Source organism: Heliangelus exortis, chromosome 21, assembly GCF_036169615.1.
Source record: "Heliangelus exortis chromosome 21, bHelExo1.hap1, whole genome shotgun sequence".
NCBI classification, from domain to species: domain Eukaryota; kingdom Metazoa; phylum Chordata; class Aves; order Apodiformes; family Trochilidae; genus Heliangelus; species Heliangelus exortis.
Genome location: NC_092442.1, coordinates 7344755 through 7363832, shown reverse-complemented (window position 1 = coordinate 7363832; position 19078 = coordinate 7344755). Strand labels below are relative to the sequence as shown.

At 38.0% G+C, this 19078-nt stretch overlaps 1 protein-coding gene across 9 annotated transcripts in view; it reads left to right on the top strand.

Annotated features, from left to right (window-relative positions):
- Positions 1–19078, top strand: part of NCOR1 (nuclear receptor corepressor 1) — a 62800-nt gene that overhangs the window by 23645 nt on the left and 20077 nt on the right. For 8 of the 9 annotated variants that reach the window (XM_071764855.1, XM_071764849.1, XM_071764854.1 and 5 more), the window contains 16 exons: positions 110–166; positions 647–699; positions 1708–1774; positions 2753–2925; positions 3911–4001; positions 4528–4706; positions 5169–5223; positions 5727–5828; positions 9754–9884; positions 10402–10619; positions 12184–12246; positions 12905–13044; positions 13719–13845; positions 14186–14744; positions 16702–16831; positions 17072–17267. In XM_071764855.1, the coding sequence (XP_071620956.1) occupies positions 110–166; positions 647–699; positions 1708–1774; positions 2753–2925; positions 3911–4001; positions 4528–4706; positions 5169–5223; positions 5727–5828; positions 9754–9884; positions 10402–10619; positions 12184–12246; positions 12905–13044; positions 13719–13845; positions 14186–14744; positions 16702–16831; positions 17072–17267 (2341 nt within the window). Of the gene's footprint in view, positions 1–109; positions 167–646; positions 700–1707; positions 1775–2752; positions 2926–3910; positions 4002–4527; positions 4707–5168; positions 5224–5726; positions 5829–7219; positions 7370–9753; positions 9885–10401; positions 10620–12183; positions 12247–12904; positions 13045–13718; positions 13846–14185; positions 14745–16701; positions 16832–17071; positions 17268–19078 lie in introns of those variants that run through there. The other variant, XM_071764857.1, reaches the window with a different exon arrangement.

The window sequence follows — 19078 nt, the reverse complement described above, 5'->3', positions numbered from 1 at the left end:
GTGGTTGCACAAGGGTTGAGCAGCCAGCATAAGTGAAAGAGTTGAGGTACACTTTTGACACTAATTTCAGATGATTTACTTAGACTATATAAAAAAATCTTATTTGCAGAAAAAAGCAGAAGAAGCTCACAAAATTTTTGAAGGTCTTGGTCCAAAAGTTGAACTGGTAAGTTGTGCATTTGATAGGTTTTTTTGTGGTTTGTTTTTGTTTTGTTTTGGGTTTTTTTGTCTTTTGTTCTATTTTCTGTGTTGCCAGTGTTGCTCTCATGTCTGTCATTCTCTTGTGGTAAACAGATGTAGTTCTGTGTTTCTGTATAAAGGAAGTGTGTGTTGGGGTGAATTGGGGCTTGAATGAACTGGTTGGCCACAAAAGTGTAATTTTTGAAAATAGGTTTGCATCTCTTTGAGAGAACAGTTTGGTAGAGAAAAATACTGAAATACCTTTATGTACATAGGCAGCTATAGTAATCTAAATTTAAGTAATGAAATCTGTGCCATGTGTTGGGCATCTCCTACTCCCTTCAGATTGCTGAGATTGAGTGCAAAGTTAGCAAAATATTAAAACATTGTTAAGTATGTTGCATATACTTTTAGAACTGCATGCATTGACAAATACTAAGCATAACTTTCTAATCCAAAACTGTAGCCACTTTACAACCAACCATCAGACACGAAGGTCTACCATGAAAACATCAAAACGTAAGTGCTTTAATCTTGTGTCATTCTGCCACTTAAGGGGCATAAACTCAAACATTCACTCATATTTTTGATGGCTGTGATTTTCTGAAAAAGATGTGTGTACTTTTAAAATCTTCCAGCCTGTGTAATTTTCCAATTTCTTTGTTGTAGAACAGGGCTGCAAGAAGTGAGTTATATGTACTGAAGGCAAAGGGAAGCAGTAACTTTGCATCATAACTTAAAGATTAAAATAAATCATAAAACTTCAAGTTGGTAATGTTTGTGTTTTTCAAAGCCTAAAATACCAGATTTGACCTAGATAAGCCCAGTCAACTTTTCGTGAATATACTGTTCAAAGAAATGTTTCAAAGTTGCTGCTGTCAGTAAATGGTAGGAGTAGGGTTTTTTTGCATGCTACCTTTGTTATTTGGGTTATTTGGCAAACCAAATTCTGGTTGTCTTCTAGAAGAAATGTGGGGCTTGAGAAAATTATTTTTTCCCCCTTTTTTAAATATAGAACTTTTTCTCAAATTTGTATGAGCTAGGTTTTTTTTAATTCACCAAAGCAAATACGTTTTATAAGTGCAAAAAAAAAAAAAAAAAGATTATTTTTAAAATATTTAAAATTATTTCTACCAAATTCACATGTCCATTACCACATCCCTGGTATTTCCAGGGATTTGAAATACTCATCTAAAATATCTCTTAGGACTTAAGTTTTAGAATAAGTTTATAATAAAATTGGTTGAACTTAATGGTGAAGTGTTATGTTCATCACTTTATTCCTTTATTCTGCATCTGATTACTTTGAATGTCCTAGTTCTGCAAAGATGATGAATGCACTTCCCCACAGAAAGTATGAATTAGGTGATTTTTTTCATCAGAAATTTTCCCTCTGTTTTCTACCCTTGAAAATGTTTTTCATAATAATGGTTTGATATTTAGAATCCATATGGACTTTGCAGAGTAGCTTTTGAAGTGCTTGATTCAGATGTAGTTAATTTTTTTCTTTCCAATTCTGTTTTCCAGAAACCAGGTGATGAGGAAGAAGCTAATACTGTTCTTTAAAAGAAGAAATCATGCCAGAAAGCAACGGGTACTGCTACCATCTTTTGTTGGCTTTATGTTTGGATCCTTGACTTGTATTCCTGAATGTGGGGTGTAAATCCCATTGGTTAGAAAAATAAGATCTTAAACTAAAATTCTGTTGATCTAACAGAAAATAAACTGCAGGTTTATCACCATGGTTTGTTGATTATTTGACTGAAAGCCATCTAAAGTACAATAAGGAAAAAGCATTTTTTTTCTTTCTTTTTCTTAAAAGAGTCTGAGTGGAAGAAATAGTGAAAATCTTTTACTGACCTCTCTCTGAACTTCTTTACTTGTATAATAGTTACAGTATCTGACAGAAAATGGGGCAGATCATTAATTTTTTAAGTCAGGCAGCATTTTTACTCAAATGTGTGTATGTTGGATACCAGTATTTCATGACTCAATGCTTTTTCTTGCATGTTGTAGCAAGTGGTGCACAAAGTCAAAAGGCTGTTTTGGGTAGTGTCTGAAAGATATTTTTTTATTATTAGGAACAGCAGATTATACAGCAAGTTGGAAGATTCCACCATGAAAATTTAATGAAGTATTTTTCTTCTTGTGGTCCTGTTCTTTTCTTTATGTAGGAGCAATTCCCTGCATATTGCTGAGCTTGGGGACATATTGCAGTTATTCTAGCCCCATTCTGTTAATTAAAATTTTAAAAGAAAATAAATAAAAATAGAAATTTAAACCAATTCTGTTAATTAAATGTCTGGTATGAGAAGGTGAGATTTCTGGAAGTTAGTAATAAGAGTACCAAATACCACTGAGATGTGTCAAGCAATGAAATAGTGTGTAATATAAAAAAATCTACAATTTTATATCTCCTTCTTCATCTTCTCCCTGTTGAAAATTTGGTATATGTCATCTTCAAAGTAGAAAGCCACCAGAGCAGGAAAAAAATGGAGCCCACCCATGGTACGTGTGCTGATCAGTGAGTGCATCTGTGTTTAGTTCAAGGTTTACTTTTGTAATTTAACAGGAACAGAAAATCTGTCAACGTTATGATCAGCTGATGGAGGCATGGGAGAAAAAAGTTGACAGGATAGAAAATAATCCACGCAGGAAAGCTAAGGAGAGCAAAACAAGAGAGTACTATGAAAAACAATTTCCAGAAATCCGGAAGCAAAGAGAACAGCAAGAACGATTCCAAAGGTATTTCCAGGGATTTGAAATACTCATCTAAAATATCTCTTAGGACTTAAGTTTTAGAAAAAGTTTATAATAAAATCGATTCAACTTAATGGTGAAGTGTTATGTTCATCACTTTATTCCTTAAAAAAAGAATATTATGTCATACAGCATAAAGTAAAATGTTCATTTCTTCACCGTTTCATGGCAGTGAGCTCAAAAATATTATGACTTCTTTAATTAACAATTTGAGTGATCTTTTATTGTACTTGCCATGTAATTTTATTCCAGACATTTTTGCTTTTTGAAGTATGCAAACTACAACAATTAGGTCCCTATTATTTAATCTATCAGACATCTGTTAAATGGAAACTGTACAAAGAGTCTTAAAAGGAATGAAGTGCAATTCATCTGAGAGTTCACTTTATCTACAGTACAGTAGGTAGTGCTTTATATTAGAATTAGGTCAAGTTTGATTCAGTACTGTTCAAATGTTTATCTGATGTTTAAAATCATTTTAATACACCTTGGAGAGTTCAAGCCCCATAAAGATTTCATCTCATTATCTCTTCTAACCATCTGTCTTAATCCCCTTGCTTCATAAAACATAGGAAAAGCAGATAGTTTCCAATATATCATGTAACCTGCAAGATCTGGCTTTGTGGAATAAAGAGGAAGAGAGTAAATTGTTAGAGTGGAAACAGAACTCCTCTCTCTAAGGAAATTTTACTTTACAAATACATCTTTGTAATGGCAAACTACTCTTTGAATTCTCTAATGTCATGGCATCTTTGTCTACAGCTGTTTTCTATACTAAATTTTTTACACCTTGTAAATACTAGGGTTTTTTGGACAGATTTTATGCAAATTGATTAGTTCAGTAAATTCTTTGTGCAAACGAAGATGTTTTTCTCCTTCATTATCAGTGAAAGTTGTCATTGTGTACAAAGTCTGACAATAAACTGTTGAGTACTTTATCCTTACTGCTTCTGTTTTCCCCTAATTCTAGAGTTGGTCAAAGAGGGGCTGGACTTTCAGCAACGATTGCTAGAAGTGAACATGAGATTTCTGAAATCATTGATGGACTTTCTGAGCAGGAGGTGAGGCTGTTGTCAGCACTTTGCTATAGAAACACAGCAAATAAATCAAAATTCTCTCTCAAGCAGTGCAAGGTCTCTGTCAGAGGGTTTGGTGGGTTGATATGAGAAACCTTTTGTGGCTGGTTTGAAGTTTGACTTGAAACAGATGTTAGAAATACTTTTGTTTTTAGAGTTATGCTTCCTAATTATATCTGTCCTCGATTTTTCCCATGTGTCTGTGTTCATTACAAGCTTGCTACAACCTAGGGTTTTTTTACAACTGTAACAAACATGTGAAAACCCTTCCTTTCTAAAACCCTGCACAATTTTAGTTTTCTTCATTTGTGATATGCTTCAGCTAATTGTGTGAATGTTAATTGGGGTAGTGACAACTTCCAGAGGAGTTAAGGGTAGGAGGAAAAGAAGTTTCAAACTAAGTGTGAATGGATACTGTGGTGGAGCTCTAAAGAGTTGTGTAATTCAAGAACTGTAAACATTAGTAGCAACCTTGTATTCTTTACTTTTTTCTTTTATTCTTTGCCTGTAGAATAATGAGAAACAAATGCGTCAGCTCTCTGTCATTCCTCCCATGATGTTTGATGCAGAACAAAGACGAGTGAAGTTTATTAACATGAACGGTCTGATGGAGGATCCCATGAAAGTTTATAAAGACAGACAGTTCATGAATGTCTGGACTGACCATGAGAAGGAGATTTTTAAGGAAAAGTAATGAGCTTTCATATTTTTTGTTTCTCTCACATTGCAAATGATAGTTAAATACCTAAGCCCACAGTAAACATTGGTTAAGCCAGGAATGCTGAAGCTTTGGTGCAATAATAATTGATGATGTTCTTAGCTGGATGACTGAAGCATTGCAAAAGTTTTTGACTTCTCTTTATTTTTCAGCTGGGTAGGCTCACAGGCATTTAGTCCATAGATAAGAAATTTTCTCAAAAGTACTTCAGTTCTATGATAAGATTTAAATGGTATTTGATCTCCTTATATCAGCCAATAGTTAATTTTAAGCACTTTGTTCAAAATTTGTGGAATTTGGAAACTGGGCTTTTTAGACAAATTTCAGTTGTGTAAATCAAAGGCTTGCTGATGGAACAGATATTTTGGAAGAATGCTTTGCTTATTGATTATGAATTATGTTGTTGAACTTAAATAATTTCTGCTTTATAAAAGGTTTGTCCAGCATCCCAAGAACTTTGGTCTAATTGCTTCCTACCTGGAACGAAAGGTAAGACTTTTTTTAAATAAAAGTAAAGCTTAACTTTCCAAATAACTCATTTATCCCAGCATCATTTTCCCTGCCTGAAAAAAAAGAAAAGTCCAGAGGAATTTAATGCTTTGACAGGATTTTATACTTCATCAGTAATCAATGCATGGAAACATCCAACAAAAGTTAGTGAAATTACAATGTTAACAGCAATGGCACTTCATTTAATTACAATACATAGAAGCTTTCAAACTTGCAAATTGCAAAAGTAAAGATGAAGTCATGCAGGCTGAAGTAGCTGAGGTGTGTTATAAATACATGAGGCTTGTGTTTAACACAATATTGGGCATAGTTATATTGTTATATCTGTGGGTGAATTCACTTTCCTGCTGCTCAAACAAATCTAATGGAGTTTTATTTTAGTTGAGGAGCTGAGTAGTTTAAGTATTAAGAAAAATTAAATACTAAAATATACTTTTACAGGAATAAAAACTAATTTTTTGTTTTTTGCTTTTTCACTTTAGAATGTTCCTGATTGTGTATTATATTATTATTTAACCAAGAAAAATGAAAATTATAAAGCCCTTGTGCGAAGGAATTATGGTAAACGCAGAGGAAGAAACCAGGTAGCTTAAACCTGTTAATCAACTGAATGTTGTTATTTTATTGTTTCTTATGTTTAAATGTCTTACTGTTCATTATAGCAAGTATATATGTATGGGAGGGGAAAAGAGGGAAAAAAATATTTTTCCTTTATTGCATTTTTGCCCTTTTTTCAGCTTAAGCAATCCTGTGCTGAGTAACTACCCAGTCCTTTGTTGAAACTGAAGCTTGATAGAGGCAGGAGGGGAAGGTAATCTCAAATTCAGGGTTTCAGAAATCCATAGACTTTAAAACCTGAAGAGTTGTGGGTTATTTGATTCCGAATTATCTCAGGTACCAAAAAAAAAATCTTCCTTGTTTTTAGTCATTTTCTTACTTGATTAATTAGGAACATCTCTAGCAGCTAGTAAAAAAGGGCTTGAGTGTGCTGAACTGCCTTGCTTGCCAAAACTTTTATCTTATGGTTACAGAATGTAATTCATCCCCCTTCTCCCTCTCACACCCCAGCTTTGTTTGAAGCTTATATTTTTCATATCTCCAAGTAGCAACCTGAAACTTCCTTGCTGGCTGGCAAACACAAGTCCTGTAAGATTTACGATGTGCTCCGGGGTGGGCTTATCCCAATAACAGGTGCTTCAGCTTAGTTTTTAATAGTTCATATATTTTTGTAAATTAGAAAGCAAGCAAGTGGAATATTGTGGTGGAGAAGCTATTAATCATGGTAATGATGTTGAAATCCTTCAGAGAATGTAGTGAGTACAACTTGACTCAAGTTTCAGTGGGGAGGCTTTTACTTTAAAGGAGCTGGATGCTCGATGAGGGCACACCAAGCAAAGAGATGTAAGGCTTGTTGAATTCTCATACACTTTTGCCCTCAAATAGGTCTAGAAAGAACTTTTTTATAAAATGCTACCCAAACCATTCCTGAATGCTCACAGAACCAACCAAACAGGTGCATCTTAAGCCAGATGTGCCCTAAAATGGAGAGCAGGTTTGTAACACAGAACAAGGAGAAAGCGTGGCTGCAGGATGCTGCTGCACTGATCATCAAGAATTCCTTCAACACCTCCTTAAGAGGCTCTTCTCTCCGAGTCGAGTTTTTCATTGAAATTTGGTAGCCAAGGGGTGTGCTGCAGTGGCCTGGTCAGCACAGGGGAGTGCCTGGCTCAGGCTGGGGGTCTTTGCAGCAGGTGCTGCAGCCCAGTGACCTGACTAGACAGAAATCTGCTGTGTGTGACGGGCAGTCACGCCAAGCTTGGGGGGGGGAGGAGGAGGAGGAAGGTATCCTCTGGTGACCCCGGGGAGATTAAAAGGTTGGATGTGAGATGGGCAACACTGCTGGAGGCAGCTTAAGTGGCAGAATGACACCATTTCCTGGAATAAACAAGTTGCTGGGTCAGGCAGCCTCTGCTAGAGAGTCGTGTGATGTCGGTGCCGGTGTGGTTTTTGTCCTTTTGAAACGTACCCCGAGTTAAAGCCCATCCCCTTGCCTGGATAAGTAAAAGTTGTTATCAGCAGATGAATGTGCAGGTACGTCGCTGACCGAGGCTTCGACTGCTTTAAGGTTTGTGTTTAACCTGCACTTGACCTATTGATTATGCATGTTAAATGAATTCACTGGGAAACAGAGAAGCTGGTATTTACGAAGTGTGATGTCCAGTTAGCCCAGGCAAAAAGAGTAGGGGATTCTTCAGTAACTGTTGTGATGATATGTAAATAGATTATATGTAAAATGGAGATTTTTTTTTTATTATTTTTTTTTTCCTCCTCTTCCACTTTTATTGCAGTTTTTAAGTCCTTCCTTTTGAGGCCACTCTATTTAACATGATGGAAATCATTCATCTCAGCATGTCTCTGACATCTTGCTTGAAGGCAGTTTTTGCATAACCATGTAATGCTGGCATCTTAAATGCTAATAATTTGCAGCAAGATGATAGTGGTTAGTGTTTGGGTTTTCTGCTCCAATTCACAGTATTGAAGTGTCAAAACCAACTCCTTTTTGTGACAATTTCCAGCCTCAGTTTTGTTAATGAAAGAGTGACACCTGCTGCTACATTTATGGGAAGGTTGGTTCTGCTGTGAAAAACCTTTTTTGAGGAATTTTTCATTGGACTGTAAAATCTGAATTAATTTAAGTCCTAGGGCAGCAGTCTCATAGTTCTCTGTCCTTTTCTTTCCATGGTTTGCCAAGTGTACATTGGGTATTTATTTAAAAGGTAGCTTTATGTAAATATTACATGCATTTTGCTTGTTGAAGTTGACTTGCAGAGTCTAATGCTCAGCAGGGAGCAAGTCTGTTCTGCACACACCAACTTGGAGTGGGGAGCATCTGGGTTTTGCATTTCTCCTGGATGGGTGCCTGGAGTGAGGGTTGACAGAGGTGGTTGTTGAACCCTTCATTGTAAACTCCTGGGAGTGGTTCCCTCTGTGTGGCCACATCCAACTCCCTACCTGCTCTTACATTCTGTAGTTTCTTACAAAAATATATTTAAGGCAGAATTTAAACTGTAATAATGCATTTTAAATACACTTAGGAATTTTCAGAGAGCGGGAGGAGAGCTCGTTCTTCCTTCTCCTTCTCCCCTCACCTTTAACTGGAATCCTGCCTGCTGTGACCTCACCTGCAGCCTCAGGCTTTCTTTTCTCTTTCTTCTTGTATCATGCCTCCTACAGAAGGCCTGGATTATTCTGTGGCACTCAGAAGATCATCTTGTTGCAGATACTATTCATGTAGTATTTATGCCAAAGCTATTTTAAAATTTTTATGTGTGGTAATAGCAAAAACAATGCCATACGTTCTTATAATATTTTTTGATTGAATTTTTTTTTTTCTTTTTTTAAGCAACTGTAAGGGGCCTTGGTTATTTTGTGTGATCAAATTAATTAACAAACTTCTTCCATTCATTCCTGTTTGAAGCAGATTGTATCTTCTGGAAAGTTGAAATCAAATTTGTGTGGTTTCTGAAATAAGCTATCCTTGCCCATGGCAGTGATCTGGATTGCTTTGAAAGATAAGGAGCATATTTCCTTAAGGAGTATATAAGGAGGACATTTCCTTAATGGGGAATGTGTAAAATAGTATTTTGTGCCATTTTCCTTAGGATAATGATGGGTAATGGTTATTACTCTGTCATTTGTCAATACTTAATGTGCTTGTAAAACTGTCATCTCCATGAAGACTTACAGTTGTTGGTTTTTTTCAAAACCCAGACTTCTAGGCTATAATTTTCCTCCTGTAAATTCACTAGAAATTTAAGTCTAAAATTCATGACTCAATTTTCTGAGCAATTATATTCCTTAATTACTGACAACAGTTTGGAGAAGGTGACTTGAAGTCGGTCATAATTTTTCTGCTTACTTTTTATTTTATAGCTTGCTTCCAAGCTGTAAGCTCTCAGCTTTCTCTGTTATAAAATGGACAACACTAGAAATAAAATTTGAGGGGAGCAGCACCATTGCTATAGCAGATGTTGGTCAGACCACTCTCTAAGAACTTCCAAAGCATATCTGGTCATTTTTCTTGTGGCATACAACAGATGACACCTGTGTATGCACATTGTCACCTCTGTGCTCATGCTGCAAAAGAAGCCTTGTACCTCCATGGGACTTATAAGGCAAAATATCAAAATATCAGGGGCAGCTGACCAGGAGAAATCTAAGAGAAAATACATGGAGAGGTACTGAGGATATGCAGCTAACATATAGAAACTGCACATTTAGTGGCAAAGGAGGCTTCTGAAGGCAGGGAGATAATGGCTGGAGTATCATGTTGGTTATGATTTCAGGGTGAGATGAGTTTTTGGCAGAGTTGGCCAGTGTGCAGTGACTGTAACTTCACATCTTAACAAGAGAGCTAAGGCAGCATCAGTGTTTTGGCTGCTCCAAGTACAAGTTGATGCACCTCTTGTGAGCAAATTGTTACACTGTGTAAATCCCATTTCGTTTCAGCAACAAATTGCTCGTCCTTCTCAAGAAGAAAAGGTAGAAGAAAAAGTAGAGGAGGAAAAAGCAGAAAAAGCAGAGAAAAAAGAGGAGGAAAAGAAAGATGAAGAGGAAAAGGATGAGAAGGAAGAATCTAAGTAAGTATCAGTACTGAAAGTGCATTCATTCAGCCTAGATTGCAGGTTTGGTTTTGGGTTGGTTTTGGTTTTGTTTGCAAAGCTCAGGACAGAATCTGGACTGAAAAGTGTTTAGTATTAGTATTTAGTATTTAGGTTTTGTGCATTAAATAAATTTTTTTATACATATTAATTTCTCAGTCTTGCTGAACTTATCAGACTGCTAGGAAAAGCCATGGGATTATTTTTTTGCACACATATTTTTTTGTATCTTGTTGATTTGGGTTTTTCCTATCACAGTGTTCATATTTTCTCTGAAGTTGAAAAGATGTATGCAATATTAGCTGTGTTATTCTCTAGCAACTCTAAATTGTGGCTGAATTCTGTTTCACTGAAGGCATCATTCAGGTTTCTGGAGTTTTGTTCAGTTTGTGGGGGGTTTTATTAATGTTTTTTGGGTTTTTTACATTGATATTCAGGAATATCTGTCTGTAATGGCTATCTGAATGTGGCTGATCTATATTTTAACTACTCCCAGAGAGAATACCAAAGAAAAGGACAAATCTGAAGCTGCATCAGAGGAAACAGAGGAAAGGGAGCAGGCCACTCCTAGGGGCCGAAAAACTGCCAATAGTCAAGGTCGTCGCAAGGGCAGGATCACCAGATCAATGACAAATGAAGCTGCACAAGCAAATGCTGCTGCAGCTGCAGCCACTGAAGAACCACCACCTCCTCTTCCACCCCCACCAGAACCTTGTGAGTAGTCTTTGTAGGACAATCAGGGACCCATCTGGTCAACAGGCTTTTCACTGACTTTTTTCTCTGCATGCAGCGCACTTTTTTTTATTATTATTTAGTCTTATATCTTTACTCTTAGGCCTGCTTATAATTTTGTGACTTTGTGGTCCTGTTACACTTCATGAGTGTAGCTTCATGAATAGTTTGTGTGTAATCAGATGACTCTTTGAACCATGTGGGGGGAAAAAAGGCAGTTCAGCCTTTCTGTAATAACTGCATTTCTCTCTTTGCAGGATTAGTAATGGACCTGTAGAGATCCAAATGCTGTTGACACAGAGTGACTTGCAGGCAGTAGCTCACTGAAGTTATTGTTAAATAAGTAGGCCTGATATTTGAGTACTTTAGGGAGTTTCATAATCTGAAATAGATCCTAGCAAGTTGCTTTTATTGTTGTTTCTGCATTAGCTTGCAAGAAATGTCTTCAAAATAAAATGTTACTTTCTTGACTTGTAGGGTTAAAAAAGACTGCTATCTCTGACTGCATTTCTGAAAAGACTGATGTAATTTGTGGTGGTGCAGAAATACTAGCAACAGAATACCTTGTGGCTAGTAAATAATTATCTAGGATGGCTGGACTGGTTTTATTTTCTTGCTCTGCTGTGGCAAAGTTTGTTGTTGCTAGCTCTTCAACTGGATGGTTCCATGCAGCTGCTATTCTAGAATTTGTAGCAACTCTTCTGTTGCTCAGATATTCTGCATATGCTAAAGACCAGAATTAAGTGGGTACTTTAGTTCTCATTTTACTAATAGTTAAATGAGCAATAGTTGAGTTTGCTTTGTTTTATTTTAAACGGGATTTGGGAGCTTTTCTGGAAAATCCAAAATAGCTTCTCAGTAGATCAGGTACTTTTCAGTGTCCCACTTTTATTGTTAGTGGAAGTTGTTCCTGTTGCCTGCTGTGCATAATGGCAGATTTTATGAAAAGGAAATGGATGCTGTTGCAGCTTAATGCCATTCAGAAATGTAAACAGAATGATATAAAGTCCAGAGAAGAAGACTTATTTTCCTTCTTGTTTTTACTTGCTGTGTTTTTATCTTTCTCTGTTTGTCCAGTAGGACACCCAGTGAATACAGGAAGAGCAGATTTCTTGATAGCCACTAAACAATAACCATTTCTGTCCTTTCCATGGCAGTCAGTGAAATAAGATGGGAACTCATTTATAGCATGTTGGATTGCTGCTTTTAGAACTTGATGGTGATTATTGACAGTTCAGATAACTTTTTGATGATAGATACATTATTTCTTACAAGTCTTCCTTGACAGATAATTAATCATAGTTTTGTAGGCAGAATAGTTTTGAACACTTTGCTCTGCTGAGGTTGTGGTGCTTCCTGTATCTCTAACATGGTTTAATGGAGATGGACCACTTCCCACTGACTTCCCACTGACAAGAGCAGCTTCCCCAAGTGCCTTGAGCAAACCCTAATGTAAACAGATTGTTTGGCTGTGGGATGCACAGTCTGTGCTGTAGTGGTGACTCCCAAGTCTTTTCTCTGATCAGTGTTTTTGTTTCTTTTTCAGCTTCTGCAGAGCCTGTGGAGACATCCCGCTGGACAGAAGAAGAAATGGAAGTTGCTAAGAAAGGTAAAGCTTTTAAAGCTTTTGACTTATTCTGAATACTTGTACTCACCAAATTACAATAATGTACTGAATATGACTGAAGGCAACACTATGCTTAGAAAGTTGCTGTTGTTTTTAAAAAAAGAAAATAGAAAAAAGCAAACATCTTGAACAGAAAATAAGTTTTTTGAGACTTGTGCTGTCTTTTTTCATGTGCACTACTTAGAACTGTTTGATGTACTTGGTATGTGAAAGTTTGTGGAACAGATGTGAAGATGTGTGTGTCATACATAAATTTTCAAAGTAATGTCTTAAAAGTTATAAAAATTCCTATTGTATCAGACATTCTATTCATAGAAAAGCTAACAGAGTCTCTAACTTGTTTATTCATTTGGCAGATACTGTTACCTGTAAATTTGGTGCATAAAATCAATATTTTGGCAGAGATGTTACACCTTAGCAGCAGCAAGGAGTTAAGTTTGGAGGCTTCAAAGGGCTGCATTCAGACTCACAAATTTTTTTTTCACCTCAGGAGTAGTTATCAAATACATCATCACAGTAAAAGTTCTCAAGTACAGCAGTGTTTCTGTCCTCTTACCTTCCCCACAGGCATTGCTGTCCCATTTATTTGGGTTTGGATAGCTGAATTATAGTAAAATTTGTTTTTTATGTGTTTGAACAGGCCTAGTGGAACATGGACGGAACTGGGCAGCAATTGCCAAAATGGTTGGGACAAAAAGTGAAGCTCAGTGTAAAAACTTCTACTTCAACTATAAAAGGAGACACAATCTGGACAGCCTTCTCCAACAGCACAAACAGAAGGTAGGTGCAATGCAATGGGCACTGAATATTTTGCAGGGGAAAACTTGGCATCTTTCTGAAGTCATTCCTCATGCTTCACTAAAACTGTTCTGCAATCACCACTTGTTTCCTTTTCTACTTGTTTTTGTATTGTGACATAAATCTAGAAAAGGCAGCTGATGCTCACTGACCTGTGATACTAACTACTTCTTGCTTTAAAATGCAATAGAAAATTTTCTATCAGATAAAGCACTCAGGCCTGAAAAATTCCTCAGGTCCTCATCAGTACACCAGCTGCTGTAAAAGTTCAGGTCATCACAGTTACCATAAAACAAAATAAGCACTAACTTTACAAAATAGATCAAGAGAATTGGTAGAAGACCAGTAACTCTAAGTTTTGGGGCATCATAAGTAGAATCCCAAATAGAATCTCCAGACTGCTGTGTTATCCTGGTCTTCTCTCACTGAAGTGAAGAGAATTGGTGTCCCCCCAGACGTATCTTGAGACAGTTCCCAAGCTTTGATCAGGAGTAGCAAAAGCTGGCCTGAAGCTGAAAGACTGTGAATGGGTCTGTGCTAAACAGAGATTCCCAGTCTTTCATTTCAGCCTCAGCTTGATGAAAGGCAATGCATGTAAAAGGAAATAATAATTCAGATTTTCAGTCCCATGTAAATGCCCTCTGTGTCTTTGTCAGTCTTCACGGAGGCCCCGTGAGGAGCGAGATGTGTCCCAGTGTGAGAGTGTGGCTTCAACTGTGTCAGCTCAGGAGGATGAAGATATTGAAGCATCTAATGAAGAAGAGAATCCAGAAGACAGTGAAGGTAACTTTTCTGGGAAGGAAACTACTGTGTGTGCACAGAACAGGACCTATGATTTGTGCCAAATATATGCTCAGAATGCTGTGTTCTACTTCAGAATGTAGTGCTCAGAAACTGTGTTTCAGTTGGGATTTAGCAATTGGAAATCACTGGAGGAGAAGGAGCATTTTTAGGATTGAGCAGCCTGAAGATGTTTATTTGCTTAGTGTTTTAAGATGCTTTGATTATGCTATCATCTAGTGTTTTGAGACAGCAGACATATTTGGTTGCTCTGAAGGAGCAGTTGATTGGCATCCAATTATATTTCACTTAACATGGAACTTTTTTTTTTTATTTAAACCAGGTGCTGAAAATAGTTCTGATACAGAAAGTGCTCCATCTCCAACTCCAGCAGAACCTGCAAAACCAAGTGAAGAAACTCCAGCTGAGAGTTCTTCAAAAGTAACCACTGAAGCAACAGCAGAACAAGAATCTACCATTAAACCTGCAGCCAGCACATCTCCCTCCTCAACAGCCCCAAGTGTATCAACAGCTGAAAGTCAGAGTCAGAACCCTGAGCCACAGGTTAAGGAAGAAGTAAATAATGAGGCAGAAGAGCCTATGGAGGTTGACAGTAGAAGCCATCCAGTTGAAGCTAAGCCTGTGATTACTCTTCCAGTACATACCAAAGTAGAACCTGTAGAGACTGAAATGAGGCTGCCAGAGAATATTCAAGTGAAAGTAGAGAGTGATACCAAAGAGAGAGATGTGGAGAAGCCCAAGGAAAAGTCAGAACCAGAGGAGATGGACTACAGTCTGTCACAACAAGTTAATACAACAAGACAAGAATCCCATTCAGATAATGATTCAAGTGCCACCTGTAGTGCTGATGAGGAAGTTGATGGAGAACCTGACAGACAGGGGTGAGTTGTTTAGCCTTCCAAGTATTACCAACCTGTAAGATTTAAAAAGTGATTTTCCCTAACTGTGATCCAAAAACTGTCATCAGTAGTGACATTTTTGTTATGAATTTCTACTAGGGAAAGAATTTCTAAAGAGTCTCTGCTGGAAGTGCAGCAGAGGGAAATGCTGGTTTTAAAATGTTGATAAAAAGCCAAAAGAAGGGTCTTCTAAGGCAGGGTAAGTCAAATTCCATGGTGGTAGACTGACTAGGTAGGTAGCAAACTAGTAAAATGACCTGGAAAGCTGGAGAATGAGGGATTAGGCCATTTAGGATCTTCTCAGAGAATGGGAGTTGGGTTGAACTATGATATGGAAAGGACAGCAGCCTGCTGACACAATGGAGAGCAAGAAAAGAAATTAAAGATGCTCCTGGCATGAGTTTCCATGATAAAGTAGTTCTGAGGTACTTCTAGTGGGAGGTGAAGGTCTTGCTACTGCAGGATTTTCTGAAACACAGCTGTTTAAGAAAAGGTGACCAACTGAAAAATAAATAATCTATGTAGGAAATCTTGTAAATGTTCTCATCTGTCTACTAAGAAACTCAATGGTGGTTGTGTAACTAGATCTGTTTTGAAGTTACTTGCTTTGGTTTGGATTTGTTAGTTTGTTGTTTTTACACAATATTAGAAATATACACATTCAGAAGTAGGTTTGGAATATTTTTATAGGGTGATAGGTTAGTGTGGGATAGCACAGGGACTCTCCATTCCTATTAGTGAATAACTGTTTTGAATGAAGAGCCAGTAACTTGGCAATGGAGTTTTCTTAATAGATTCCTGCTCTCACAAACTCATTTTAGTAGAATGCATCCAAAACTGCTTGAATTTGACAGAGAGAGCAGCTTGAATCTATATTTTAGTAGGACATGAACCCTGCTTTAGAAAAAAATAAAGAAGGGCCATAAATTATTGATAGTTTAGTTCCCTTTTAACATTTCATGTTTGTTTGTTTGTATAACCACTTGGGTCCTGTACCCAGTTACCATCACTGAACCATGTTACATCAGTCAGTAGAACTGAATCTCTTAAAGGCTATTAATAATAGAGGAGTGGAAGTAGTTCTCACTCTTACCAGTCAGTGTCCATAAATTAACAACCAAGTGTCCTGAGAAGTGGATGACCTCTTTTTCCATACTGTACAATGTGTTCATGCAAACTAACTTGGCCCTAAGCACTGTGGATAACCCAGATGAGTATAGAGAGCTCTAAACACCCAGTGCTGCTTGTCTGTGGAACCATTTCTCTTCTGGGGGATGGCTGACACCACTGATAATGTTTGAAGTCTTTTTGGTGTCCTGTTGGTGTAGTTCCCATGTAACCATGGTGGAGCATCAGAACCAATGCCCTCTCCTTCTCAGTGGGCTTAATATACACACAGTACCCAGGAAAGATTTTAAATGTCAGAAGTATCCAGTGTCCTTGTTCTGCATGTGGTTTTTGGAAGGGTGCAGTTTGGTGTTTTGCACTCAATTGGCTCTTCAGACATCATCTTTCCTCTTCACAAACCTATTAGCCCTCAGTGTGAAAGTAGTCTTGTGTACTACTATTTATTTACTGTGGACTAAATATATCTAGTGCTTCCTGGCTTTTTTTTTTCCCAAAGCCTTCTTTCTCAGGTTGCAGTCTTGCAATATTGTGGATAAAGAAACTGTGTGCATGAATTTCTGGTGTTGGAGATTCTGAACACTTCTTTTGGTATTTCTGTGTATTATAAAAATACAGCAGCACCTGCTGTGTGTTCTGCCAGCTGTGCTGTGGGACAAAGCACAACACGATTCTGATTATTGAGCTGTTTGTCCAATGTGTGAAATGGTTTTTTTTGAAGTTGAGAGACATACTTTTGCCTGGAAATTTTTTTAAGTTGTTTAATCTTAGTATTTTGCTGACGTTTTCCCCTTCCTTCTATCTCTGTTTCCAGTATCTTCAGCAGGGAGTCCAAACCCTCCCTGTTAAATCCCACTGGGTCAATACTGGTGTCATCCACAATCAAGCAAGGGCAGATGGACCTGCAGCAGCTTCACCACCGAGCTGCTGTCATACCACCTATGGTAGGGGATGTTATTTTTTTTAAAATTATGTTTGGGGGAGTATCTTTTAACCCTAATTGCAATACTAAAGTGGTAAAAAAAATCCTGAAACGAAGAAACGTAGTAGCTTAAAGAACAGCTGTGGTGCCTTTGGAACACTCAGTCTGGCTGCTGCAGTGGAGGCACTGAGCAGGATGGTTGCTTCAGCAGGTCCCTGTGTGTGTTGCTGTACCTGATGCCAACACCTTCTTGTCCTTGTAGGTCTCCTGCAGCCCCTGCACTGTTCCTGTTGGCACACCAGTGAGTGGCTACGCGCTCTACCAGCGGCACATCAAGGCCATGCACGAGTCTGCACTGCTGGAGGAGCAGCGCCAGAGGCAAGAGCAGCTGGATATGGAATACAGAAGTGCTGTAAGCCCTTGTGGCACTTCCAAGAGCCCTAATGTTGAGTGGGAAGGTAGGAGTTTTCACGGCCATCATGGAAATAATGCCTTTTATGTCCATGGGTTACTGTGCTGCCTCGTTGAGGAATGGAATTTTAGTGTTTTGATAGGTAGCTCTTGCCTTCTGATGGCACATGACTGAAGGAACCTGTCTACTGTAGAGGTCCTGCTGCTCTTACAGTGGTGGGGAATCACTATGTAGCCCCCTTAGATAAGGCAGAAAAACTGGCTTCATTTGGTGAAATCCAAAAATGAGTTAATCCTACAGAGAGAAGCCCAAATAAAGGAATATTTTACTGCCCCAGAGTACCTATGTGGGCATTGAGCCCTGGAGTAGGGCACAGAAGTTTGCTAGAACTGTCATACTCTACCCTGTCTGTCTGCAGGAGGGCTGTATGAAAGGTTCTTTCTCTTGGGAACAGGGTGGTTGGTTGCTTTTGTATATAGGGAAGACACTTGAGGGCAGATTTTGAACTGAGCTCTGTGATCTGGACATGTGTTTCTTGAATGTGGCTTTTAGTGTGACCTTCAGTACAGAGAGCAAGGCTAAAACTGCTACCAGAAGCTGTCAGGGTGAATAAAGATGTGGCTGCTGCCATTGCTGGTTACAGGAAAGTGATTCAGGTGGACAGGCTGTATTTTACATCATCCAAATTGTTTTGTAAGAGCCAAAGGATGCATTTATTAGCTTTCATTAGACATTCACATTATCCTTTCTGTGTGTATCAGCTATATTTTCATTCTTTGGAATGAAATTGAATGAATGAAACTGAAATTGTTTTAGTTCTATGAACAGCTTGCAAATTACCCAAAGTTTTGCAGAAGATTGCTTTTTTGTGTGTACCAGACAAAGATATGGTATGGGAGGCCCAGGTCTGTACTGTGTAACTTTTACCTCAACTTTCTTTACTAGAGGAGAGGTCTTCAGAGTTCACTGTAACAGTGAAATACACTGGGTGAGATAAATGTGCTGAGTGTTACAATGTTAGAGGAATTATCACAGTTGCATATTCTGCATTTTTAGATTTTTATACTCTCGTGTGTTGTTTTTGTTGTCTCCACAGTAAAAACAAGATAAACTGTCATGGTCTTTGAAACTCAAGTGTTCAGTTTTTCATACTCATAACAATTTTAAATTATGCTATGAAAATTATTCACCTTAATTACTTACACCTGAGTGAAATGAAAGGAACAGAACCATTTTTTTTCCTGTTAAAATTGTGAGAAGACAACTTGTGGATTTGTGGAGGGGAGGGTAAGATTGTGGTTTTTGGAAGTGGCTTCTTTAGGTGGAAAGTCTGGGGCTGTTTGAAAGTACCACTTAGCTGAAATATTACCTGAGTAACTCTTGCCATTGGCAGGATGGTATTATGAAGTGTGGGAAAGCTTTGGGGTGAAGCCTCTGCCAGCAAAAATCAAGGTGGTTATTGAGGCAGGCAGAGAGGGAGGGATAACACAGGTAATGTAAATAGGTTCTACAAGTCTGGACATTTTAATCTGAAAATTAGGAGAGGCTGAGATGTCATCAGATCATTACAACAGCTGCTTCTTAAGATTTACTGTGCACATGAAGCTTGTCCACCCACTGCTCTGTGCAGTGGGGAACCCACAGGCTGTTTAATAACCTGGCATTGCAGACATCAGAACACTGCTTGTGTTGTGAGGCATCTTGTCCAACAAAAGGACCTCTTATTGAATTGGCTTGTGAGAACCTACACAATACTTTTGTCATGCAGTAAAATAGTGAAGATCCTTTAGAAAGCCATTATGGGATGACTGGTGCCATCTCTTCTTGACTACTGAGGTTAAAGATGTAATTTCATAG